We start from the raw sequence: 27768 nt of genomic DNA, 5'->3' as shown, positions 1-27768 counted from the left end.
GTCGATATCCAGTCCAGTTTTCCCATCAGAAGACCCTAGATATCTGGGAGCATGATTGGGTAATGGTCCTATTATACCATTGAAAGAATATTATCAATGTCAAACATAATATCAACACTTTTGTAGTTTATGACATTTTCTTTCTGTTTTATGATTGAAACAGGTGCCTTCTCTTGAAGTTTTAAGTCTATTTGCTATCTTTTACCAAATTATTGAATTTAGACTTTTCTCGTCAAGATTGAGTCACAGAGTACAAGCATATGAGACTACTTAACAGAAATGAAATTATCCTAGAGAGTTTTTCAAATTCTAGAAGGCTAGAATTCTAAATATCTGCTTGATCAATTGGCAATACTTGGTTTGCTGGCATTGAACTCTCAAACTCATGTTGAAATGCAGTGTCAAAAAAACTGATGATATATCATCTGGGCATCTGTACCTATAATTATATGGTCAGTTTTTGTAAGCTTTATTCATGAAAATGACCATTCTTGAGCATAAAATTTGGTTGAGAATTTTTATTACACTTGTTTTGATGCTACCTGGAATGATGTGGTCCTTTGAATGCATAAAGAAAACGGAATTTTTTTGTCTTGCTAGAGATCTGACTTCTTGTCTATGCATGTTCAAGTGTTATCTCATGATTTAAAGCCTCTAAATTTGTAAACCGCCCCCCCCCACCCCCCCCACCCCAAATACAAGGGTGATCATTCTTGGCCCGGCATGGAAACCCCACCCGGTGCAGCCTACAGATTTCCAGGCCCAGGCCCATGTTTTTGTGTTCAAGCCTGGCGTGGCCTAGATCTGCATCAGGCCCACAAAATTCTGGGCCAGGCTTGGGCCCAGCACTTCAGGCCCGGCTCCAGCCCAGCCCACAATATATATTATATATCTATATACTTAATAATATATATAATGTTTATATTATAAAATATTATATTATATGTATTATATATAATAATGTATATATTAACATTATATATTTTATATTTTATATGTTACATATATAAAAATATTTTATTTTATATTAAATGTTTTATATATAAATTTTAATATATATTCCATACATTCACGAGTTAACACTTGAGTCAACTCATGTACGAGAGTTCTCCTAAGAAACGCCTCAATAGATGAAGGCAAGGTCTTCATTGTAACTCCTAGGCAATGTCGGATTTGGGGCAACACTCGGTTGAGCTTGTCCAAATCCCACATTGCATAGGAGTTAGAATGAAGGCCTTGCCTTTGTCTATATAATAAAAGACAATCCTGTGTTGAAACTGGAAACCCATATCTTATTTTGTAGCATAGGCCCAAAGCCAAGCCAAGCCAAGCCTGGCCCAGCTTGGGCCCACACTATTTTTTCATGTATATTGCATCATACAATTTTAAATTTTATAAATAATTAAATTTTCATTGTTTGATGCCATAGGCCCAAAGCCTAGCCTGGCCTGGCCTGGGCCATACAACCCTGGGCCTGGGGTACAGGCTCGGCTGGGCCTAGGCCTGAGCTATAACCCTTATCATAGGGTCTAAGCCCAGCCCATGGTCACTTCTACCTCCAAAGGCTTCAAAGATTTTCTGGATGTTTGTAATGATTGAATTATCTAAGAAGGCTTCAGTGTTCATTCATGGGAAGCATTGCAGACATGGTCCATGTTGAAGGTCCTGCAGAGGCAATGATAGGTCGACAAACTTGAAATTGTTATCACCACTGAACATTATTCGTTGGGCTCTTTCCAACATTCTAGTTCAAGTTCTCTCATCAAGTAATGGCTTGCGACCTTATCCTACCAGTTGGAGCTTCTGCATGTATGACCAAGTTGCACTTGAATCATGAATGGCCTTCCAACTAGTGCTACCCCTGCTTGGTGCCTTCGGGCTTTTCAATATATTCCCCATGGCAACCTTTTCAAATGGGAATTAGTCATGTAAGTTTTACATTTAAGTAAATTGTATCTACTAACAAGGTAATTTCAAAGTTTATCATCCTATCCAATTATGTAACAAACACTCTGACATGTTAAATTTGATCAAGTAAAAACAGGGCAATATTAGAGCTGCCAGTTTAGCTGGATATGGAATGGCTTGCTGGCTGATGGCCCTCAGGTAAGAGTGACATTGAAGAGGAGACTTTTCCTTTAAGAAACCCATAAATTATAACACCAGTAAATGAAAGAAAACAGAGAAAAGCACTACGCTGAAACGAAGACTAATAATTTACATGTTATAGAAATGGAGTTTGTAGTTTTTACCCCGAAAGTGGGAATGGGAAAGTTCATTTACTACCATGGTTGAAGGGGTTCAGGGTCACCAGTGCCATGCCTCAGAAGAATCACATTGGAAATACCCGGTCGTGCAAGCTAACTCATGATAGCAAGGAAACCAAGGAGACAAACTCTGACGTTACACGCCCCTTGGACCGTGTGTTGATTACAAAATGTTCTGGGTATTTCCTCAGCAATGTAAGCAGTCCAAACCATGGCCTTCCCTTGGATTCATTAACAGGCCAGTCCTCTGATGTGAGATATCTCCTTACCCGGCTGTGATGCCAGATATTTCCATACTGATCTACTAGCTGCCCAAGAAAAAAGAAAATACATACACCAGATGTTATTGATCGATCTCAAAGTTGATTATAAGAGAATAATGAAAAACAATTAGCAGAATAAACTTTAGCCTACCTGCAGCTGCAGATTTTCAAAAGGAAATGATACAACTCTAAAGTGAGCCCTATGTACCATCATAGTGGTTTATAAACAATCCTATGATTGATGCTTCTAACTTGGGCAAAGTAAAAAGGCAAACTTTCTTTCAGGGTGTAACTAACCTTGGAAGCATGTGCTTTACATACTATTTAATGCAACCTTGGAAGCACATGCATGGCTATCAGACTATTTAGTATTGAAACATCTAGCAACATGACAAATATCACATCTGAAACCTTAAAAATTTGATGGAAGGTACTACAGAGGTATCACTGGATACTTATGCAGTACAGCGATCAACATACCATACAGACACTTCTAGACAGGTTTAGGCCAAATAAAAAGACAGCCCAGTACACGAGGCGCCCGCCAATGCGGGTCTGGAGAGGGACAGATGTATGCAGCCTTACCCCTGCACCATACAGAGAGGCTGTTTCCAAGATTTGAACCCTGGTCACCCAGGTTGCAATGGAGAAACCCAACCGTTGTGCCAAGGTCCACCCTCAGACTTGGGCCAAAACAAACTCAAAAAGGTTGCTCCAAGTCAGCTCTGTATACTTTGTGAAACTGTAATACATCTAATAGGTTCATATGAAACCATATATAATCATAATATCTATCAAATTTTTACACTTTTAGGTTGCTAGTTCGCAGGAGTGGTATTCTGATCAGCATAGCAATCAGATGCTTCTGGATGGGTTTAGGCTAAATCAAACCCTAAAACAAATTGTAATTGTTCCAAATCAGATATTTTGCATGCTTCTGAAACTGAGATACATTCAACATGTTCAAGTCAAATCAAGTAAAAGCATCTCGACATCATCATGGGGTATCAAACTTTCTTGCATTCAGGTTTCTATTAGAGAAGGGCAAAATAGATTTTGTTCAGGCTTGATATTTGATTGCTAAGATACAAGAAACTCTCTCCAAATGGAGAACTGGCATGACCAATCCAACTTATTTTGAGATGATAAACTTTGATTGGTTATATTCCCATCCATGTCAGCTGTGTTAGCTACATAGCCTTAACATATACTGGCTTATCTGTATGCAATAGGCTATTCAATAATTAAAGGTTTAAATTAATAAACATCAATGTGAAAGAAGACTAAATTGTGCAAGCATTTCAATGCTTGAGTCCAAACAGATGACATAGGTCTCTTAAAGATGATTGGAAGTTTGGAACTTACCTCAGAATGAAGTTTTGCCATGGGCATCCATTCTCCTGGACCACAAAGATCAGAAAGCACAGTAGCTACAGAGGAGACAACGTCCTTTTCTTCCAATTGCATAAGTTGATGATTGTCTGCTTCCCTGTCAGCTCTTGACCTGGTTTCTGACTTTTTCTCTGCATGAACGAGACTGGTTACTACATTATCATGGCCAATTAAAATGACATGCATACAGGCAAGTAGAAATTGGTAAAGAGATCATTAAATGCATAAGTAGATAAAACGGGAGATTTAATATATATTTACTATATATAGGACAATGAGATCTGATGAAAAATAAAGTAAAACCCAAAACAAAATTAAACCAGAATTTGCATTCTTTTCATTTGCACTCCCATGCATTTGTACTAGTGCAAATAAAATTGCACTGCAACCAAACATATCCAAAAGGTTGAGGACCACACCTGAACAGTTCCTGTCCAAGTACAATGGAACAATGGTTAGAAGTAACTCTGGGCAAAGCTTTGGCTATCAAATCTCTCCAATGATTTTCCCCACTTTCATTTAAAAGAAACATGTTCACAATTATTAAGGAATTTATTGAACCTCCTCATGCTGGTTGTGAGAGTCTGCTGGGGATTATTGGACTCATTAATAAATTGAATTACACTGAAATCCCCACCCAAACACCAAGCACCCTCCCATAGCCCTTGTATCCCAAATAATTCTTCCCAAAGATCATTCCTCTTTCTATAGTTGTTTGGTCCATACACATTTGTTAACACCAAAGTGAAATCATCCTCCACCAGTCTAACCTTTATAGACACCGAAAAACTCCCTATTAGCTCTCCCATTGCTCCTACTACGTCCTCTCTCCAAAAAGTGACAATACCCCCCGAGGCCCCCCAGGAAAGTGTAGAGAACCACATTATTCCTCTTGACTTCCAACACTTCTAACCCATTTCCTATCAAGCTCAACTAATTTGGTCTCCTGTATCATCAAAATGTCTGGCCTTTCTCTTCCCAGAAGATCCTTAGTTATCCTTCTCTTCTTTGCACTGCCTAATCCCCTCACATTCCAACTAATGATTTCATGGTAACTAACAGATAACCCCCCTAGGTATGGGGTATTTTTCTTTCTTTTCTTTTCTTTTTCTTCTTCCCTTCTTTTTCTTTTCAATAGCTCCACCATTAAAAAAACGCCACACAATTCTGTCTAGTCTCTCTCTGTTTTTTCGTTTTCTTTTTTTAGAAGACCTTAAGAGGACCAAAAGTAATGAGAAATTTTCTTTGGGAACCTGGTGATTCTAAAAAGGATCATAGGGTGAAGGGGAAAGTGGTGTCTAAAAAGAAAAGACAAAGAGGAATTAGGGATCGAAAATATCAGATTAAGAAACACAACACTGTTAGGCAAATGGTTGTGGAGGTTTCTTAAGGAGCAAGAAAGTTTCTAGCACAAGGTCATAAGAAGTATTCATGGTATGGAAACAAATGGATGGGATGTTGGGATCGACCCTAGGGCTTCTCACTCTTCCCCATGGAAAGATATTGTTGGTGTACTGCCTGCTTTCTCACCATTCATAAGGTATAATGCTTGCCTGGGTAATAAGGCACTTTTTTGGGAGGACACTTGGATTGGGGACTCTCCCCTTAAGGATAGTTTATCGATCATCTACTCTCTCTCTTTGAAAAAAAATCAAGTTATTTCTTCCTTTCATGTCTCTAAGGACTCTTGGGATCTAGGACTAAGGAGAGGTTTGAGGGACTCAAAAGTGGGAATGGCAGATGATCTTATCTCTCTTCTCAGTTCAGTTTTCTTGGACCTTTATTGTCCCGATAGTAGCATTTGGACTATGACCTCTTCAAGCTGTTTTTCTTGCTCTTTCTTCTTCAACACTTTAGTGCCCCCTACAAACCTGTTTACATCCTTTCCTGTTAAAGAAGTTTGGAGTGCTCCGGTGCCTCCAAAGGTAAGGATATTTTGTTGGGAAGTGGTTCTCCAAAAAATTAATACCTTGGAAGTGCTTCAAAGAAAAAGACCAAATCGGTGCTTGTCTCCACATGTTTGTAGCCTTTTCTTGAGAAATGGTGACACGGTAAATCATCTATTAATATCTTGTCCCTTTGTTACTCTTATAAGGGATTGGTTTTCCTCTATCTTTGATTGCAGGTGGAATCCTCCCTCAAGTATAGAGGACCTTTTTGACCCTAACTTCTTCTGGCAACCAAAGAAGGGAAGGGTGATGTGGAGAACAACAAAGGAAGCTATCTTGTGGGCAGTTTGGGAAGAGAGAAATAACAGGATTTTCCAAGGAAAAGCTCCTGAATTTATTGAAGGGATCAAGACTATACGTTGGTTGAAATTTCTAAATTTGTTCAAGGATATATCTGCAGATGACTTGACTAGAGGATGGAGTCATACAAGCAGCCTGGTCCCCTCCTTTTCAATGTAATGTGAAACCAAACTTTGATGGAAGCTCTATGGGGAACCCTGGACCTTCTGGAATAGGGAATGTGTTTAGAGATGAGGGAGGAAGAATCCTAGCTATGTATTTTAGTCCAATAGGTGTAGGGGACTCACTTAGAGCAGAAGTGTTGGCCCTCCTCCAAGGGCTCAGATTGGCTAAGCAATTGGGTATGCAATAGCTAGAGTGGAGGGAGACTCAAAGTTTGTAGTAGGTGGTTGCAAACAAATAGCCTAGGAACTTGGTTCCTAAGACAAGCAGTAATGGAATTATTGAGCCTTACAAGGGAGTTGGGTGTAGCTATTAATTGGACTAGGAGGTCAGCAAATGCTTTAGCTGACTTACTAGCAAAACAAGGGGTGAACAGAGTCTCTTTGTTTTGGGTTGTATTGTAATTTGATTTTATGATCAAGAGTCACCTTATCTTCGTGTAGGTGACAGTTGTAATTCTGATGTTCTAGTTAATGAACATTATCGTTTCCTATCAAAAAAAAAATACAAGAGGCCAAGATGCCACATTGCTAGTTGCATCTTTAGCATTCAACTTCAACTCTTCAAGTAACTTCTATCTTCTCTTATTTTGATAAACTATTTCTTGATTGTGCTTGCCTCATTTGTGACTAAAGAATAATTTTAAACTGGAATTTCTGAACCTTAAACATGTTAATTTAGTCTACTGAATCTATTTTGTTACTAATGTAGCCATCTAGATTGTAAAAATTAAAATAATATAGCAACAACTCTTTGTATTTATTTTTACTCTATTTTTGTTATATATCAATTATTAAATATTTGAATTTTTATTTTGAAGTTGTGATTTGTGAATTACTTGAATACTTGTACTTGTAGAAAACTAGAAACTAGAAACTTAAATTCATGGATTGATGTATTTATTATTTGTAGAGAAGATGGGCTGAATGGCCCATAGGTTGTTTATTCTTTCTTGTTATTTATGTTTCTTTTCTGTAATTGACCTTATTCTGGGCCCATCCTGTCAATATTAAGTTCCTTGTAAATTTTTGCCCAACTAAGGGCCTCCTTGTAATTATTCAAACATATCTAAATAAAATAGTGTTAGGGTGCTGAGAGAGTGTGAGTTCGAAACTCTGTTCTTAGACCCTCATTGTCGAATTCTCTGCTCTCCTCTCTTCAGTTTTCTTCATGGTATCAGAGCATACCTGAACTTCAATATCCTAGGGCTGGAAGCTTAACTCGTGTTGCCTGATTCTTGGAGGTCATTGGAAGTGCCCAAGACTCGAATCTCTTGGAGAAGTGGTTCGGTGGCCAGGAAGAATCAGAGAAAAGAAAAAAGGGGAAGGGGAACAGCTCGGTTCTGGTTTGAAGCTCGAAACTGTAAGTTGTGCTCAGATTTCTGGGTTCAGTTTTCTTCTAGTTGTGCTGTATTGCTTTCGAATGTGTTTGGACTGTTGAAGTGTCCGAAAACTCTGGTTGTTCTGTACTACCTTCGGCTGCCATTGAATCTGGTTTAACCCAGAAATTTCTGGGTTGTTTTTCACTCCTTCTTGGACTGTTAAAACTGCTGAAACATCCTTGTAACAAGGTTGTGGATTGTTACTTATACTTGGCTGTTTTGGGGGGGCTGTACGAACTGTTCTTGAGGCCTGTTTTTATCTTTTTGACAATGGGGTTGTCTCTATTGCCCACACTATGTTTGTAAAAAGGGCTATTTTAGCAATACCAAGTGGTATTTACTTTGAAGTCCAGATTTGAAAAAGGTATTTCGGCTGAGTGCCTAGAAGTTTCTGTTTACTTCTTGAAAGCTGAACGGTCGGCTAAACTCTGTTATTGCTTGTCCTTATTCAGTATACTTGTAGAAGTCATCTGAAATCATATTTTGGAGTGTTTACATGATGTACTCCTTAGAGTTTGAAAACAAAAGTGGTGCTGAATATGGACTGGTTCAGGGGACTTCAAGTGATTCCTTATTAACTGTAACCACAGTTAAACTATATGGAACTAATTATCTGGCATGGTCACAATCAGTAAAGATTCATGTATGTAGTGAAGTGGGGATTCATTTCCGGGAGTAAGAAGGCTCCCCCAGAAGATGATCCATCCTACGAGAAGTGGACGCAAGAAAATTACACTGTCATTGGGTGGCTTGTGAACTCAATGCAGCCACAAATCAGTCAACACTACCTATGAATGAATTCAGCAAAAGAAATTTGGGACAGTGTTGCAGAAACCTATTCCCAAAAACTCAATGTGGCCCGGGCATATAAATTGAGAAGTGATGTAAAGAATTTAAGGCAAGGGGAGAAACCTCTTGCTGTATATTTCTCAACCCTGAAGTCCCTATGGCAAGAGATTGACCTAATAGAAGTTGTAACTTAGGACACCACCAATGATGCAGAGACCTACAGAAAATTGGTTGAAAGGAACAAAGTATTTGAATTCTTAACTGGACTAAACCCAGAGTATGATATCATAAAACAGAATATTCTTTCCAAGGAATGTGTCTCTTTGTCACAAGCTTATGCATTGGTGAGTAGTGAAGAGAGTAGAAGGGTTGTCCAGGTTCAAGGGGCTGATATTAATGATCACTTTGCCAACATGGGGATTAAACCTAAAGGGAATGCTAGAACTTCTGGTGGCACGGGAAAGAAAGAAGTTATATGTGAGTACTGACTGCAAGAAGCCGAAGCACACCAAAGACAAGTGCTGGAAATTACATCCCAATCTTGTTCCCATTCGGTTTCAGAAAAAACATGATAGTAAAAGATCAGGAAGTGCAAATGTAGTTGTCGGGCCAGATAGTGAAGAGATGTCTGCTTCTGCACAGTTGGCAGCCATGAGAGCAGAATATGAAAAGTTTGGGAAGATGATCAGTCAGCTGAGTGATGTGACCTCTCCTTCCAACCCTTCAGGAAATACTACTGCTTCTGCATTTGCTCATTCGGGTATAAGGGCTTCTGCCAATCATGCTACCACTTCAGGTAATCTCATGATCCCTTGGATTATTGACTCAGGTGCTTCTGACCATATGACCAATCTGTCTACCTTGTTTGTGTCATATGACTTACTTCCTAGACATGATAAAATCACTTTAGTTGATGGTTCACTTGCCCCTATCTCTGGTAAGGGAACCATCAAGGCTACAGATTCCTTGTTTCTACCTTTTGCCCTCCATGTACCTAAACTAAATACAAATATGTTGTCTGTGAGTAGTTTAACCAAGTCACTAAACTGTTGTGTAACATTTTTTTCCTTCCTACTGTGTTTTTCAGGATCTGGAGTCTGAGAAGGTGATTGGGAGTGGCCATGAAGCGAACGGAATGTACCTACTTGATACTCCGAGACAATGCATTGATCGTCTTGGGAATGTTGCTCTGGGATCTGTCTCTTCAGAATCTGTTAGTCGGATTATGTTGTGTCATTGTCGTTTTGGCCATCTGTCTTTTTCTGCCGTGAATCATCTATTCCCTGAACCGTTTAAGGGAATTAGTTTGTCCAGTCTTCATTGTGAGTCTTGTGAATTGTCAAACCATTGTAGAAACAGTTATCCTTTGAGCAATAAAAGATCTTCTGTTCCTTTTAATATTGTGCATTCTGATGTGTGGGGGCCTTACCACTTACCCTCCATGGGTGGCTACAAATATTTTATCCTGTTCATTAATGACTTTTCTCGATTCATTTGGATATTCCTGATGAAATCCCGTGATGAAGTTCCAAGACTTGTAAAACAATTCCATGAATTTGTTCTAACCCAATTTGATACCAGGATTAAAATCTTCAGATTGGACAATGCAAAAGAATACTTTGAGAAAAACCTATCCTGCTATCTTTCTGACATGGGGGTCATTCATCAAAGCTCATGTGCTAGGACCCCAGAACAGAATGGTGTTGCTGAGAGGAAAAATACGCATATTGTTGAAGTTGCAAGAAGTATCTTATTTGCCTCACATGTTCCTACCAGGTTTTGGGGTGATGTTCTTACTACTACCTACCTTATAAACCGTATGCCATCCAGGGTTTTGGGGTTTAAGTCTCCCTTCACTCTTCTTCATCCGGACAAGAACCTTTTTCCTGCTCCTATTCGTGTCTTTGGTGCACCTGTTATGTTCATGTTCCAAGTGTCCAAAGGCATAAATTTGAACCCAAAGCTCAAAAGTGTATCTTCCTTGGTTATTCCCCCACAGAAAGGTTATTGTTGTTTTGATCCAAAGTCTGGCAATCAGTGTGTCTCAATGGATGTCACCTTTAATGAGCTTTCCCCCTTTTATGGTTCCTCTCCAGAAGGACATTGTCCACAAGGGGAGGATTTGTCACAGGTGTTTGCTCTTCCTCTTCCTGTTGAGTCTCCTGATGTGTTTGCCTCTCCTTCAAATGTATCAAGGGTGGATTAGTCGCTCCATTCTCCTTGTTCCAGTACTCTACCTCCTCGTCCTATCTTCAATCCCAAAGTGTATCAAAGGCAAATATCCAGAAATGTGTAGGTTGTTTCTCCTACAACACATGAGCCTCATACACTTACAGTCATAGAAGAGACAACAGGTACTATTTCAGCACCTTTGGATTCATCATTCCCCGACCTTGATATTCCCATTGCTATTAGAAAAGGAAAATGGAAGTGCACTGCACACTGCATTTCCAAGCACCTTTCTTACAGTTTGCTTTCACCTTCATACTATCTCTCTTCTGTTGCTTCTCATCCTATTCCCAGATCTGTGTCAGAAGCTCTTAAAATTCCAGAATGGAGGGATGCTATGAGATCTGAAATCGATGCACTACACAAGAATGACACATGGGAAGTGGTGGATTTGCCTGAAGGGAAGGATCCAGTTGGTTGCAAGTGGGTCTTTACTATCAAATACCGAGCTGATGGCACCATTGAAAGGTACAAGGCTAGGCTGGTTGCAAAAGGCTATACACAGACATATGGGATTGATTATTTAGAGACCTTTGCACCTGTTGCCAAGATGACATTTGTGAGGGTTCTTCTATCTTTAGCTGCTCACTTTGACTGGCCCCTTTATCAATTGGATGTGAAAAATGCATTTCTGAATGGTGAATTACATGAGGTTTACACGTCTCTTCCTCTAGGGATGAATGGAACTGACATGAAAGGAAAGGTATGCAGGCTGAAGAAATCTCTTTATGGACTACAATAGTCCCCTAGAGCATGGTTTGAGAGATTTAGAACAGCACTTGTTAACTTTGGTTATGTGCAGACACAGTCCGATCATACTCTTTTTGTGAAGAGGAGTGGACCTCTGGCAGTATACCTCATCGTGTATGTAGATGATATTGTAGTGACCGGTAATGATGTTTCAAGAATTCATGATCTAAAATCTTTTCTCCATACAGAGTTTGAGATTAAAGATTTGGGGGAATTGAAATACTTTCTTGGCATACAAGTGGCTCGATCCAAGGATGGGATTCTTATCACCCAAAGGAAGTATATTCTTGACTTGCTCTCTGAAACTGGAAAGATGGGTGCTAGACCAGCTACTACTCCTATTGATACGAGTCATAAACTCTTAGCCTCATAAGGGACATTGTTAGAAGACAAAGGAATCTTTCAGAGACTTCTTGGAAAAATTTTGTACCTATGCATGACTCGACCAGATATTGCGTATGCAGTCAGTTGCATTAGCCAATTCATGCATGCTCCCCGAGACACTCATATGGCAGTTGCAGAGAGAATCCTATGTTATTTGAAGGGCTCCCCAGGAAAGGGTATTCTGTTTGCCAAGCATGGTCATATGAAACTTGAAGCCTACACCGATGCTGACTGGCCCGGAAACATTAATGACAGAAGATCTACTTCTGGGTATTGCATCTTGGTAGCTAGTAATGTTGTTTCTTGGAGAAGCAAGAAATAATTGGCTGTTGCTCGGTCTTCTGCTAAAGCAGAATACAGGGCCATGGCACATGGAGTTTCTAAATTATTATGGCTCAAATCTTTGACGGAAGAACTTGGAGTTAAATATGACAAGCCAATGATGTTGTACTGTGATAACCAGGCTGCCATCAACATTGCTCACAACCCAATGCAACATGATAGAACCGAGCATATTGAAGTTGATCGACACTTCATTAGGGAAAGGGTCTCTTCGGGTGAAGTGTGTCTTCCTTTCATCACATCTGAAGGACAGTTGGTAGATTTTCTCACCAAAAGCATTTCCAAGGCAAAACTTCAGCATGATACCAGCAAGCTTGGCATGATTGACATCTATGCTCAGCTTGAGGGGGAGTGTAGAGAAGATGGGCCAAATGGCCCATAGGTTGTTTATTCTTTCTTGTTATTTATGTTTCTTTTCTGTAATGGGCCTTATTCTGGGCCCATCCTATCAATATTAAGTTCTTTATAAATTCTTGCCCAACTAAGGGCCTCCTTGTAATTATTCAAATATATCTAAATAAAATAGTGTTAGGGTGCTGAGAGAGTGTGAGTTCGAAACTCTCTTCTTAGACCCTCATTGCCGAATTCTCTGCTCTCCTCTCTTCAGTTTTCTTCATTATTTAACTCATTTTTTTATTTGATTAGGTGCTGCAATTTGATCATTTCTCTAACTTCTATTTCATCTAGAGTCTAGAATGCCTATAAAAGATTTTTCTTGGGAATATGTTAAGGAAGAGGAGGGGGAAAAGGCTATATTTATTGTGCATTTCGTAATTGTGCACAGGAGGCATAAATCGGTTAAAACTATAGAGAGGATGAGGGGTAACTTTGTAATTTTACTTTCTTTTATTTGGCTCTTTTGTATACCTCTTTGTACATTACTGTACATATTTTACCCTTGTAAGGACAGAACTGTCCATTCCCACATTAATATATATTATTGTACATATTTTACTCTTCTCGGCATGTGAGTACTGTACACACCCATCCATTTTCGTGTGACTCGTCTCTTCTCTTCGATTGGAACTAACATGGTATCAGAGCAGATTGCTCTCTGATCTTATTCTTGCTTCTTTGTCACTTTCTGTGGGTAGTAATCTCATCTCTCTACTGAAATCTACTGCACCCTTCAATCGATATAGGGCTGTTTTTTATCAACTGTACCTTCTGTACAGACAGAGTTTGAACTCTGCAAGAGAGATTTCATTAGATCTCTCTTGAGAGATCTCAGATCAGGGCCAAACTTCAGATCTGGTGTCGCCTAGTCCAGATCTATCTGTTGTACAAATTTCTCTTGATTTGGTGGAGTTTTGAAGGGATTTTGATCCTCCTCCTTGGGTGGCTGCTACTTACAGTTTCCTTTTCTGGACTATTGATTTTTTCGACTGAAGTTTCAGACTTCATTACTTGCTCTAACGGTCTCAGTGGTTCCCGGTGATTATTATCTCCTCCTCAAGGTATTCCTCTTGACTTCTGGTGATTGCTATCAATTTTTCTATAGTCTTTCTTTGGTTTCTTGACTGGATATGGGATCTGAAAGGGGTGACATCATATCTATGAAATTCGATGGAACAAACTATGCTCTCTGGAAATTCCATTTCCAACTTTTTGTTGAATGGTATGCGGGGCTATCTGGATGGTACCACAACCATTCCTAATGCTACAAATGCTAAAGGGCTGAAACAGTGGAAAATCAATAATGCCCAAATAGTTTCCTGGATATTGAGTTCAGTCACTGTCAATGTAGCTATTCCTATGAGGGACATGAAAAACTGCTAAGGAAATGTATGACTACCTTGAGAAGGTGTATTAGTAGTCAAATATGTCCAGACAATATCAGATTGAAATGGACATATTCTCATACACCCAGGGAGAGAGAAAAATACAGGAATATTATGCTGGTTTTGTTAATCTATGGACAGAATATGAACTTGTTCATCCTGAGCCCGAAACTACTGATTGTTGTGTGACAACTATGAAAAGGCATTTCGATCAAAGGAAGATTATGCATTTTCTTATGCATCTTAGACCCGACTATGAGTTGATAAGATCTAGTATACTCAGCAGAGAAAATGTGTTTGACTTGGACACCATATTTGGCGAACTATTAGGGGAGGAGACTAGACTATACACACAGTCCTCCCTTGACAGCAATAAAGAACATGGACATGATATAATATTTCTAGCCACTAAGCCGAAGGGCAAAAAGGACTTTTCCAAGATGCAGTGCTATGAGTGCAAGGAGTTCAGACATGTGGCCTTTCACTGTAAGAAAATGAACTTTTTTACCTATTGCAAACAACAGGGTCACATTATTACTAAATGCCCCCACTCGACCTCCCAAGAAGGGTCAATACAAGGCACTTTAGACAGTTATAGAGTCTTCATATGATATTACTGTCTCCTCCAACTCAAACTCAAAGAGGGAGCCTTCCAGTACTCTAAGGATAAGATACGACAACTTGTGTCTTCAGCTATCTGCTATCGGCCCGTTTAGTACGTCTTCTACCACTTGCTCCTCTCCTAGCCATATGTTGATTATAGATTCTGGAGCCTCAAATCATATGAATGGGGCCTCTTTTGGTCAAACTCCCAAACCCTACTCTTCTAATGACCATATTATTACTACTAGTAGTGAGTTGTTAAAAATTGATGGTTATGATGATTTATTTCTTTCTACCTCTCAATCATCTCCCAAAAACCTTCTTTATTCTTCGATTAACTACCAACCTTATTTTTGTGGGTCAACTTAATGATGTTAACTTGGTTCTGTTTTCTCGTGATGGTTGTGTTATATAGGATCGGCACACTAGGGAGGTGAAGGGGAGGGGGAGTAGGCTTGGGAGGTTGTTTGCTCTTGAGTTCGAGAAGAGACCTTTGTCCTCGACCTTTCTATTATCTTTTTCATCATTCTCCAAACTACTCTACACTTCATGTTTTTGGTTGCATTTGCCTTGTACATCTTCCACCCCATGAGCGCACTAAGCTTATTGCTCAATCAGCTATGTGTGCCTTTATGGGGTACAATTTAGAGCATAAAGGACTTCTCTGTTATTATCCTAAAGTCCGCCGTCTCCGTATATCTAGAAATGTTATCTTTCTTGAGAATTTGTCCTTTTTTGAATATGTTGTTAAATTACCTACACCATCTTTCTCTATTCTACATAACTTAACTCCTATAGGTGATTCAATCTTGCCTCTTCAAGTCTATTATAGGAAGTATCCATCTACACCAACGATGCTTGTTCAAGTATATTCTACATAACTTTACTCCTTCATCGACCCCGATGCATGTTCCTTTGACATCCTTAGACCCTGTAGCATCCACATCTACTTCTCATGTAAGTGATCCTTCACCTCCTACTCCCACTCCTTTACAATGCTCTTCCAGAGTTATTCGTCCTCCTAACTGCTATGGATATTCTTCTATCCATAGTTCCCTTTCTACTACTTTGTCTTCCACAGATATCTCCAAGTCTTACCGACAAGTTGCGGCAATTGGGCATTGGAAAGCTACAATGGACTTGGAAATTCAGGCCCTATTGGAAAATGATACTTGAGAGCTTGTTTCTCCTACACTAGATGCCTCCATTATTGCCAGTCATTGGGTGTACTCAAGTCAAACTGAATTATGATGGGAGCTTGGATAGATATAAAGCTCTCCTTGTTGCTCAAGGGTACAAACAGGAACATGGCATTGACTATGAGGAGACATTTGCACCGGTGGCTAAGATGACTACTACTCGGCTTATTCTTGCTATCACTACTATTAAACAAATGACTATTCATTAGATGGATGTCAAGAATGCCTTTCTTCATGGGCATCTCCATGAGACAATGCATATGAAGCCTCCTCCAAGGTACTGTGATGATTCTACTCTAGTCTACCAACTTAAGAAGTCTTTGTATGGGCTTAAACAAGCCCCACAAGCCTGGTTTGAGAAGTTCAAAGGGGTTATTGTTGAACCAGGATTTCGGCAGAGTGCCTCAAATTATTCCCTCTTTATTCTTCTTCGTCCCCAAGGAGTGACTCTTCTACTAGTGTACGTTGACGATATACTTATTACTGGCGATGACTTGGAAGGGATCACTCAGTCAAAGAAACTTCTCAGTCAATCCTTCAAAATGAAGGATCTTGGTCCTATGACCTACTTTCTTAGTCTTGAGATTACCAAAAGTTCTCGAGGATATTTTGTTAATCAACACAAATATGCTAGTGACTTGATTAAGATGGACAATCTCTCTAACTCGAAGCAAGTTGATACCCCGTTGGAACTCAACCTAAAGCTCAATAAGGGTGATGGACAACTCCTTCCTGATGCTACATTATATCGTCAACTTGTTGGAAGACTTATTTACCTCACTATGACTCAGCTAGACATATCATATGTTGTGCAGATAGTTAGCCAGTTTGTATCAACTCCTCAACAACCTCATTTCTCTTCTACGCTTCAGATTATCAAATATGTTAGAGGCACCTTATCTCATGGACTTTTCTTCTCATCTTCGTCATCTCCTCAGTTGACTGCTTATGTTGATGCTAATTGGGTCGGTTTCCCTAACACCAGACAGTCCACCATTGGCTGGTGTGTTTTCTTAGGTGATTCATTCATCTCTTAAAAGTGCAAGAAGCAACAAATAGTCTCCAAATCATCTACTAAAGCCAAATACCGTGTCATGTCCTTTGCTTACAGTGAGATTGTCTGGGTTAAAGCCCTTCTTCATGATTTGACCATTGATCACTCAGCTCATATTCCTTTATTTGCTGACAACATGAGTGCGATCAAAATTTCTTCAAATCCAGTCTGCTAAGAACGAACTAAGCACATAGAGGTGGCCTATCATTTCATTCGAGATCTTCTCACTATTGGTCACATCACACTACCTCATGTGTCCTCCAATCTTTAGCTGGCTGATCTCTTCACTAAGGCTATGACACACACTCAACACAGTTTTCTTGTAGAGCATCAGTTTGAGGGGGAGTGTAGAGAGGATGAGGGGTAACTTTGTAATTTCACTTTTCTTTTCTTTGGCTCTTTTGTATACCTCTTTGTACATTACTATACATATTTTACTCTTGTAAGGATAGAACTGTCCATTCCCACATTAACACACACACACACACACACACACATATATATATATATATATATATATATTTCTAGGCATGTGAGTACTGTACATACCCATCCATTTTCGTGTGACTCTTGTCTCTTCCCCTCTTCAACTAAAACTGACAAAAATATCATTTAGCTAGCACCAAATATGAAATGAATGCGTGCAAAAAAATGCCCTGAAGAAGTAAAATTAAGATGTTGAAATGCACTGATTGAATTTATAATAGAGAAAAAGAAGAAAGATTTTGTGTCCGGTGTTGGGAGGTTTAACCATACACCTATGATTCCTCAACATGGAAGTTGTATGGCTTCTAATTCTAGATTTGAGGAGTCTACCATAGGAAGTGGAAGTAGAAGTGAAAGCCAAAGTAGAAGTAGGACTCCACAATCATTTCCACCACAACCAGCAGGCCCAATGGATCAATTTATTTCAGTTAAGCCATGCCAACATACATTAAATTTACAGCAGAAAAAAGAACAAAAAAAAGATGTTGATAAGGCCATTGGAAGATGCTTTTATGCTAATATTTTATCTGTTAATTTAGCAAACAGTCCTTACTTCAAGAGTATGTGTGAGAAGATTACAAATTTTGGTCTAGGTTATAATTATCCATCCATTCTTATCAAAACAAGAAAAAAAAATAAGCATCCATCCATACATGATATTCGCACTATGACCTTAAAATAAGTGGAGAATATAGATAAATTGATGGAGGAGTATAGGAAGTCATGGAAGGAGTATAGTTGCACAATTATGTCTAATAGATGGATTGATGGAAAAAACAAGCCCATTATCAATTTTCTTGTTAATAGTCCAAGTGGGACAATGTTTCTTAAATCTATTGATACATCAATTCAATTAAAGATGAAGAAGTTATTTTTAAGTATCTTGATGATGTTGTTGAAAAAGTAGGAGAAGATAATGTAGTTAAAGTAATCACGAATAATCACTCAAGTTATGTGCTTGTTAGAAAAAAGTTGATGGAAAAGAAGCCAATTGTATTGAACTCCTTGTGTTGCACATTGCATAAATTTGATGTTATTGTCAATTGGAAAGATGGAAGTTTTTCATGAAACAATTGAAAAGGCAAAGCAAGTTACAAAATTTATTTATTGACATAGATGGGTTTAAAACTTAATGAGGAGTTTCAAAAAAAAAAAAACAGGAGCTTTTACATCCAGCAGTTACTTGATTTTCCACTGCTTACTTGACACTGCAAAGCATTTATAAACAAAAGCAACCTCTACAATTAATGTTTGCTTTTGAAAAGTGGAATAAAAATCACAAAAGTAAGCATCCTAACAGTATCAAGGCAAAACATATTATAATGTTTGATAGCAAATTTTGGCCTCATGTGACATTTTGTATAAAGACCACTTTGCAAATTGTTGTAGTATTAAGAGAAGATGATTCTGAAGTAAGACCCTGAATGCCTTATTTGTATGAAATGATGGATTCATCAAAAGAGCAAATTGCATTTGCTTGTGGTGGGATAAAGAGAAAATATATGCCTATTTGGAGAGATTGGTGAAAGATGGACCCCTCAACTTCATGTCCCTCTTCATGCAACAAGCTAGTATTTAAACCTATAGCTACACTATGAGCCAAAATTTTCAAATGATTGAGAAGTAAGAGAGGGGTTATTTGAATGCATGAAAATGATGACTCCAAATATTCATAAACGTGTCAATTGGATATGTATGATAAAGCACTAGGAGACTTTGGTTATGACATGACAAGGTAATCTCCTAGTAAGTGGTTTATTTGTTTGATAACTACTGTGCATAATTATTTTTTAGATATTTTAAAGTTTTACTAATGTCTTATTATATGATATTTTTCTAGCCGATTGGTGGGCACAGTTTGGAATCCAAACACTATAATTAACAAAGTTTGCTATTCGAGTTTTGAGTCTTACATGTAGTGCTTCTTGTTGTGAAAGAAACCGAAGCACTTTTGACTAGGTTATTATTTATTTTCTTATTTAGTTCTTAGGTTTTTATGTAATAGTTATGTATTGTCAAGGTTTTTAATAATAAATAAATATTGTCTTTGTACTAGATACACACAAAAAAGAAAAACAAACTGGAGCAACAAAGGTTAAATGTTTTAATTTTTGTGATGCATAACATGAAGTTGAGGGAAAGAAACATGAAAAGGAGGGCAAGTGCAAGTATTGATCCCATTTTGACACACATGTGGAGGAAGATGATAAATGGATTACTAAAATTGATGATCCAGTTCTTCCAACTAATCCTTCTTGGGTGGATAATGATTCTTTGAGCCTTGAAATTGCTACAGTTGAGGTCGTTGAAGAAGATCCAACAGTCCCAACTAACAATGAAGGTTCAAGTGGAAGAAAGAGGAGTGCATGTGATAGTGGTAACAAGACATCTGATAGTAGAAGACAAAAGGCTCAAGCTACATTTTTTTTTATCAGTAACACAAAGAAGGTTTATTAATTATAAAAAAGAGTACAAGTAAGGAATTGTGGGCAAAGAGCAAGCCCAAAATCACTTTCAATGATTACAAAACAGCCCAAAACATGGAATGTCTCTAAATTCCTTGTTTAGTTAACTCATCTGCCATTTTTTTAAGGATCAAGAAAATTTTCATTAAAAGAAAAAGATTGCATCCTAACACCTTTGGTTGTCTAGATGACACACCAAATACATTCTCAAAGCTTTAAAATGAAAGGAATCTACATTACAAGGCTATAATCAAGGAAATTCCAGAAGTTATCAAACAAATCGGCTTTGGAGACTTGATCAAATTGCCCATTCCTTCTATAGTGCTATGAAATATTCAATGTTCCACCCATTCTCTCCCCCCCCCCCTCCTTCCTTCTCTCATACCCCTCACAATCCAGCTAAGAAACCCCATCTTCCTCCCCCTTTCCCTATCTTCCCACCAATCTCAGAATCACTCAATCTCGTCCAATCCCTCCTCTTCTCCCCCTTCCTCGTCCCACCCCTTGATTTTTTCTAAGAATTCTTCATTTTTCTTTTTCTCTTCTCTTTTCTTTTTTTTAAACTTCTCGAAAGCTATTTTCACGAAGCCTTCCCCTCCCCAAAAAATTAAACCGAGAAACTTTTCCTATCTCGACCTCCTTCTCCACCAATTTATTGATATTCACCTTCCCATTTTGTACTAATTCTTTGACTTCTTGGTCCTTTTAAATCGGTTCTGCTCTTTCTCTCTCTATTCCTGTCCCCAGTCTTTGAAACTTCTCCTTCTCCTTGCTTTTCTTCTTCTGGTCTCTGCTGTGTGCCTTGAGTTTTACTGCCTGCATCAGCTTCTAAACCATCAGCAGTATTGCTTTTGATCAGACATTTCAGGGATCTAGAGTTTGCCTTAGGTCCTTTCCTTTTGTAAATTCTCCTAAATCTGCCGACCAATCCTTCCTTGAGATGATGAAAAACCTTGGTTACATGAACAAGCTGTCCATTACTGTAACCTCTCATTTTCTGCACGTCCTCTGCCTTTTGGTTCTCTGAATTAGTTTGTCTCGAGTCAGCTAATCCGCTTTATTTGGATTGTCATATCTTTAGAAACCTGCTTTAAGCGCCTGAATTCGTTCTTTAACTGATAAATTACTCCTTCCCCCTTTTTCAGCCAGTCCACAACAATTTTGGAATCACCTTCAATAATCAATCTATCAATCCCCAATTCTTTAGCTTTCTCCACCCCATACACAGCTGCCAACAGTTCTGATCTCACCACATCTCAATGTTAAATAGGGCCTGAAAACATGGCTAGAATATTTCCATTTTCCTCCCTGATTACCCCACCAATACATGAAGTTCTAGGATTTCCGATGCAGCCGCCATCAAGCTACTAAATTTCGAAGTAATAATTAATGCCTATTCTAAATTTCTAGAGTTCTAATTAATTTTATAGTTGAGTATTATTATGAGTGAGGTAACATATTGTTATACTGCAATTGGATTTTGTTTGTAGGGACTACAAGGAAAGCCAAGAGTGTGGAATTAAATTTGATTGATGCGGAGGAAATTGAAATAGATGCATATATTGAAGTTGATGATGATGCCTTTGCTCTTTGGAAGATGATAATTTAGAGCATTTTGATTGCATTTTGGACCTTAGAGTTTTGTTTTTGCAAGCTATAATTCTATATTGCATAGTTGAAGTAAGAATTGTATGTTGTTACTTGGATAGGAAATGAACATGAGTTGAAAACATCAGATTTAGAACTCGAGTATTGAGTCTATTAACAATTTGACAATTGAAAAATTAAGTCACTTTAGTGCTATGTATGTTTTTATGCTTAAAATATCTATTCTGTATTAATATAACCACCATAATTACAAAAAGAGGGAAATTTTCTTAAAGTACCCTTAAGTTTTAGGAAATTGACTGACTCTACTCCTACTGTTTATATATTGTCTAAATGTACCCTTAAATTTCCTGAAAATTGACTAAATCCTCCAACCATTAGTTTTTGTTAATGGAAAGATGAAAAAGACTATTTTACCCTTCATTCTTCTTTGAATTTTCAAAATTCTACCATCAAAATGTTAGAGCTTTCTTGTGTTCCCTTACCTTCTTTCCTTCATCAATCTATCCATATCCCTCTCTAGCTAACTTGCTGATTTGATCTGTTCTAGAGTCTAGACTTTAAGGTTGAAAGAACTGGTTGGACTATAGTGTGTATTTGTGTGTGAAACAGAGATAGCGGAATTTCGGCAGTAACGGTGAAAGATGATGTTTGGTGGTTCTGATTTCTGAAGCATTATCAAATACGTAAATCTTTTGTTTCCTTTTCCCTTCAAGAATTCGGAGGAACTATAGTCAAAGAGCAGAAGCCATGGATTCAAACTCTACCTTCATCATCATCAACAGCACATGGGGTAGTCACAGAAACAGCAGCTAGGCTCTGAACTACCAAGTTCATTGCTTGCGTTTTTTATTGACTTTAGCAGTGGTAATGTCAAAGATGGAAGATTTCCTCCAAGCGCTGAAGAAGATAGAATATTTGCAAGGTTCATATCTTCTGGTGGTAGTGGTGATTCTGCACTTCTTAATCCCCAAGAGATCGAGGACAAACCTTCAGCATTATCTCCATCCACCAAAGCTATTAACCATAGAAATTCTCAGTTGGCACCAACTAAGAATCCTACCTGTTCAGAGCTTTTCTAAAGACTCTGCTCTTCAACTGAGAATCCTACCCGTTCAAAGCGTGAAGACAAGGTTAGTGACCATATTATGCACAACTGATTATCTCAATCAGCCTTCCTTTCAACTCCCTGACCTCTGCCTATAATGGCTGAGTTTCAAAGAAATTATATTCTGGTGTCTTCCTAATTGACACAGAAATTAAAATGCTTAGGAAGTTTGACCATTAAATAAATGCTATTTTTATTTGTTTTCTATCTCAACCTGGAATAGAGATGCTGAAGACTTCCTCATAATAATATCAGTCAAGTTGTTTTCTACTGGAAAATAAGGCATCGTGTTCTTCTTCTTTACATCATCATGGATTCAAGCAATACTATTGGTAGAGGAATGAAACTTTAGAGGCAAGTAAATCTTTTTCCTTTTTTCTGGGTTGCGATGAATACTGGATATCAATTGGAAAAATCCAAGAAAAGGAAAGGCCATCACAGATCGGAAAGGGGTGGTCACGACGATGTGCAGTTCCGACCAGCTAAGTTCACGGAAATCTGTGCAAGTTAGGGGTGCTCACGGTTCGGTTACCTGAACCGTGAGCCTTTTTTGTGAACTGAACCAGTAGTACCAGTTTTTGGAAAACCGGTAACCGGAACCGAAACGAACGGTTTCGGTTCGCCGGTTTTTCAGTTTTTTAGTTTTTATAATATTTATTATAAAAATATATATAAATATATAATAAAAATTATAAATATATATAAAATATTATATTTTAAATAATAAATAATATATTATATATTATAAATATATATTTATATAATGCATATTTATTAATTTATAATACATAAAATATATATAATATAATATACATAATATATATAAAACATATAGAAAAACATGTATACCGGTCGGTTCGATTAACCGTCGGTTTTTTATATTGGTTAACCGAAACAGAACCGGTACCTTCGGTTTTTAAAAAACGCCGAACCGACCAGTTCGTTTAACCGATTTTTCGGTTCAGTTTCGGTTGGTTCGGTTTTTTTTGCTCACCCCTAGTGCAAGTGATTCTAAGTTGCAGAGTTTTCTATCATTCTCCGTAAGCGATTTCATGATTAAAAGAGGATGAAAAAGCTCTGTAGAGAAAAAACTTGAATTCAGGTTATCTCTATTTGTCAGAAAATCAATGATATTGGACTCGACGGGGAAGGGAAAGGATGTGCCAACATCGTTGATTCTAAGGAGTCTAGACTTATTCTCTTCCCTGTTACAACCATCATTGAACAAGGATGTTAAGTTTTATTCGGAAAATTTAAAGAATAATAGAGGGCAGAGTTGACCACAAAAGGGTAATATTGGATTTAAAAAATTCTATACGTCACGTTGTGTCACATGTGCACAGATTGTGATGGAACATTGACGGACACTAACGCAATGGAGGATTTAGTCAATTTTCAGAAAACTTAAGAGTACTTTAAGACAATATGTAAACAGTAGGAGTAGAGTTAGTAAATTTCCTAAAACTTAGGGGTACTTTAAGAAATTTGGCCAAAAAAAAACAAATACATGTTCAAGGCTTATGTCTCCCACATTCTAAACTACGCCTCACACCTCCAAGTAGTGGAACGCTTCATATCACGCCTCTGTGTTTTAAAACATTGACACATTAATACATGATAAGATGTAATAATGTGCATAGTAATAAGAAGTAGCCATAGAAATAGGGCATCAACCTTATGATTTTTGTCGCCTAGGTAGGTGCCTTGTCAAATGGGTGGGCACCTATTTTATATAAATCATAGTGTTTAGGCTAGGCACCCAAGCATGGACACCTTGTTGTCTGGGCGATGCTTTAATAACTATGTTTCATGCTCATTCTTTAGTAGATATTAGACCATCTACTAAGTTCTTCTCCATTCTTTATCCTTAACTTTAATCACCCAAATCACCTTCCTCCACTGCTCCACCCTATAAAACCAATCACAAGATCTGAAAGTTGTAGGACCCCTGGACCTTTACCTGTCTCTCATCAGCTAGATTACATGTAAAACTCCCACCAGAACAACAATTAAGATTTCTTGCTCTAATTGCAGGTTTCTAATCCTAAGCAGTTGTCTAGAATTCCATTTCACATTTCAATCACGGAGCAAAAAGACTCCTGCAAATTGGACACGCCATACCAAAGCCATAAAACGAGCTTAAACCCCCCAAATAGATGAGCGAAAAAAATAAACTTATCTCATGGCACTTCTTCAAAATTAACAATAATCCCATATATCAAAAACATGTATTCAAAAGTAAGAAGCTCCTGAAGGCAAGAAGCAATCAAATTATCAAAAAAATAAAACAAAACAAAACAAAAAGAAAAAAGCCTAGATTCTAGTAGACTTGAGTGGGTATGTGTCAAAGGAAATCTTCCAATTTTCCCCCTCCTACAGAAGAACAGAAAAATGGACATAATTCAAGTAACAGTGACAGAGTTCCTAAAAGAAGAGACAAAAATCACTTACCTAATTGTCCAGACGACCCTGTCTTTCCTCCCGATCCACCGTATCCAAACATCTCATGCCCTTCTCTCCGTAATTTCTTGCTAGCACCAGCACCAACAGCGTTATCCTCGTCGTCGTCGTCATCATCGTCCAAATAACCACTCGACGCCCTACCCCGCCCCTTCTTGGAAGAGTAAAGCGGCGGTGGAGGCAGCGCAACCCGGGAAGGGGGCAGATGCGCAGCGGACGACGGAAAGGGTGGCGGAGCGTGAGGGATGTGGCGGGGCAGACAACCTCCAAGGATGCTGCGGACAGGAAGGAGGAAGTAGAACTTCTTGTCGCCGATCTGGAGAAGGTCTTGGGAGTCAAGCTTGACGGGAGGGTTGCCGGGCAGATGGAGGACGCCCTCGACGAAGCACCCATTCTTCCCAACCACTTCAAGGGCGAAGCGGCGCCGCTGGAAGTCGTAGAAGATGCGGGCGTGGTGGCGGGAGATGTTCATACCGCCGCCGAGGCTGGCGAGGTCGACGTCGACAGTCGATTTCTTGCTGTTCCGGCCAAGGATTATGGAATAGGTCTGCATGTAGTATTCGAAGTCTTCGCCTTGGAGCTTGGCGAAGCCGGCCTCGACATCACCTCCGCTTCCGCTGCTTCCTATCATTACGAAATTGACGAGAGACAAATAGTCTGGTAGGAAAATTGAGGGAGAGAGAGATTATTGTTCACTCTTTAATCCTTCTCTCCATCCCCCGGATTTCTTTGTGAAGGGTAACACTCTTCTTGCAATCTCTCGTTCCAGTGAAGCTACAACATTGCGTTCAGCCTTGTCACAAGGCACAACCTCTCACTGGATCACCGCCATGAATGATCTCCAGACACTGCCTAATATTAAGACTTGAATGTTAGTACTAATACCAGGAATTAGGTCCGGTTAAAGGCATGTTTTAGTTGCACGTGGCAAACAAGAATCAACTCCAAAGTCCAAACACACCTGTCATTGTGTCCAAGTGTATCTATAAAAACCAAACTCAAACTAGAGGCTAATGTGGACCAGTTAGAGGCATGTTTTAGTTGTACGTGGCTTCACTCAAACCCGGGGAGTCGATTTTGGTGAATCTTTCGCTCTACATCCAACTAATCGATTCACCAATTAAATGTGAAAACACTGTTTTGCACGGTAAGCTCAAATAAGTTGTCCAAGTGCAGTAGAATTGGGGTCTGCTACTCATGACTGTGCCTCACACCGATCTCACAGCCACATCGGAACATCTCCTCCCATAAATAATAAATAATAAGAGGAAAGACTGTTCAGTCCGGTATCAGAATTCATAAGCCCACATTGATTCATAGGGTGGGTGTGGGTGTGGGGGTGGGGGTAATTGATATTTTGAAATATTACAGATTTGCAATGGAAATCAAAACTCGTAATGGGCCTGTCCGTACTTTTTCGTAAATAATTGGGGTTTTATAATTCAGTTCACTTTAGAAATCTGACCCCATCCTACAAGTCAGATGAATCCTGCCCATGGATTGATACCAAATTCACGGGAATGATGCAATTAATAGGGGGCTATTAGTAGACTAGGAGGGGGATGCAATTTCAGATTTCTAAGGTGGATTGTAGTCCACTTATCCCTAAATAATAAATATAAGTACCAAAGATGTTCCTAATGAGTGGCCAGGACATGCAGTGTCACGCTCTATGAGGAAAAGATCCAGACTTTGTGAAGCAACTGCAAGGTTTAAAAATCCCCAATTTATAAATTATGTGTGCCTCCCACAAAAATTCTTGTACAGCTTCAAGCAAATATCTAGAGCTAGTGTTGCAAGTTGGGCCGTGTTAGGTCGGGTTGAAGCCAATCCTAACACAATCCTAAGTCCTAAACCCCCAACCCTAACCCTAACCCTAACCCTAACTAAATTTCTTCAACCCTAATCCAACCCAAGCCCCAACTTCTGGTTGGGATGATCTTGAGTTGGGCCCAACCCAACATTCTTCCCATGAAATTTCATAAAACTTCTTAATCTCATATCTTAACTCAACTTTCACTACATATATTAATCATATGTTTTATTAATATTTGTTTGTTGATGTTTTTATTGGTTCTTTAAGTACAAAATTCAAGAAAAAAAGGAAAAAAGAAAAGTGTTTGAAATGACTATAGTTTATTATGAGTTATGACAAACTTATGATAGATTTTTTATGAGTAGCAAGCTATGGGTGGCAAATAACAAAGAGGAGATAAAGAGTAAAGTATTCAAAAAACATAAAATATGTTATTAAGGTTTTAGGGCTTGTTCATTTGCTCTGAATCCTGATATTTGAAAGTGCAATAATTACATTAAGAGGTATATTGGTATTGGTGAACTTTTCTTTCCTCTGAACTCTAAATGCAAAAAATGTTGTTCTGAATTCTTAAAAATATCAAATATTCATTTTGACCCCATATATGAGAGTTTTTGTTTGTCTTTTTTGGGTATTGATGAGGTGTGATTTGGCCCGACCTAGTAAATAGAGGACACATGGACACGACCAACTGACTAGACTATGACTCAGTGCTTACTACCATCTACCACCTCGGGTGTCTCAAGCACCTCGGCAATGACCGAGATCCGAGTAGCTCGGGATTGCCTAGCTTACCGAGGTGACACATATAAGACTTCTAGAAGGATGCCAACTGTCTTCAAACTCTTCGGGATCACGCCACACAATCATAAGACTTATCCTCATCCCGCCTGGATCGGACGGACACGATAGGCCATATCAGCTAGCACGTTATCCACCCCCCAGGGCGGAACGAACTCCAAACAGCACAGGCCAAGGAC

The 27768-nt window shown here is 38.7% G+C and overlaps 1 protein-coding gene across 1 annotated transcript; it reads right to left on the bottom strand.

The window, feature by feature from the left end:
• Window positions 1-1968: 1968 nt before the first annotated feature.
• LOC148865323 (FHA domain-containing protein FHA2-like) lies at window positions 1969-26201 on the bottom strand. Its single transcript, XM_088978318.1, has 3 exons — window positions 24964-26201; window positions 3896-4053; window positions 1969-2575 (listed from the first exon to the last, which is right to left on the bottom strand). The coding sequence occupies exons 1-3, from the start codon at window positions 25601-25603 to the stop codon at window positions 2366-2368; spliced, it is 1008 nt and encodes a 335-aa protein (XP_088834444.1). The 5' UTR covers window positions 25604-26201; the 3' UTR covers window positions 1969-2365.
• Between the last annotated feature and the right edge of the window lie 1567 nt (window positions 26202-27768).

This window comes from Nelumbo lutea, chromosome 3, assembly GCF_056320005.1.
Source record: "Nelumbo lutea isolate HS-2025 chromosome 3, American lotus-T2T, whole genome shotgun sequence".
NCBI classification, from domain to species: domain Eukaryota; kingdom Viridiplantae; phylum Streptophyta; class Magnoliopsida; order Proteales; family Nelumbonaceae; genus Nelumbo; species Nelumbo lutea.
This window is presented reverse-complemented; position numbering and strand designations above follow the sequence as displayed.

What these genes read in the sequence shown, in the direction of transcription:
- LOC148865323 (XM_088978318.1), bottom strand. Translation starts at nt 25,603, where the DNA reads ATGATAGGAAGCAGCGGAAGCGGAGGTGATGTCGAGGCCGGCTTCGCC. An exon ending in AGGGTCGTCTGGACAATTAG is followed by an intron (nt 4,054 to 24,963) that starts GTAAGTGATTTT and finishes TCGTTCATGCAG; the next exon opens with AGAAAAAGTCAGAAACCAGG. An exon ending in TGGCAAAACTTCATTCTGAG is followed by an intron (nt 2,576 to 3,895) that starts GTAAGTTCCAAA and finishes TTTCTTGGGCAG; the next exon opens with CTAGTAGATCAGTATGGAAA.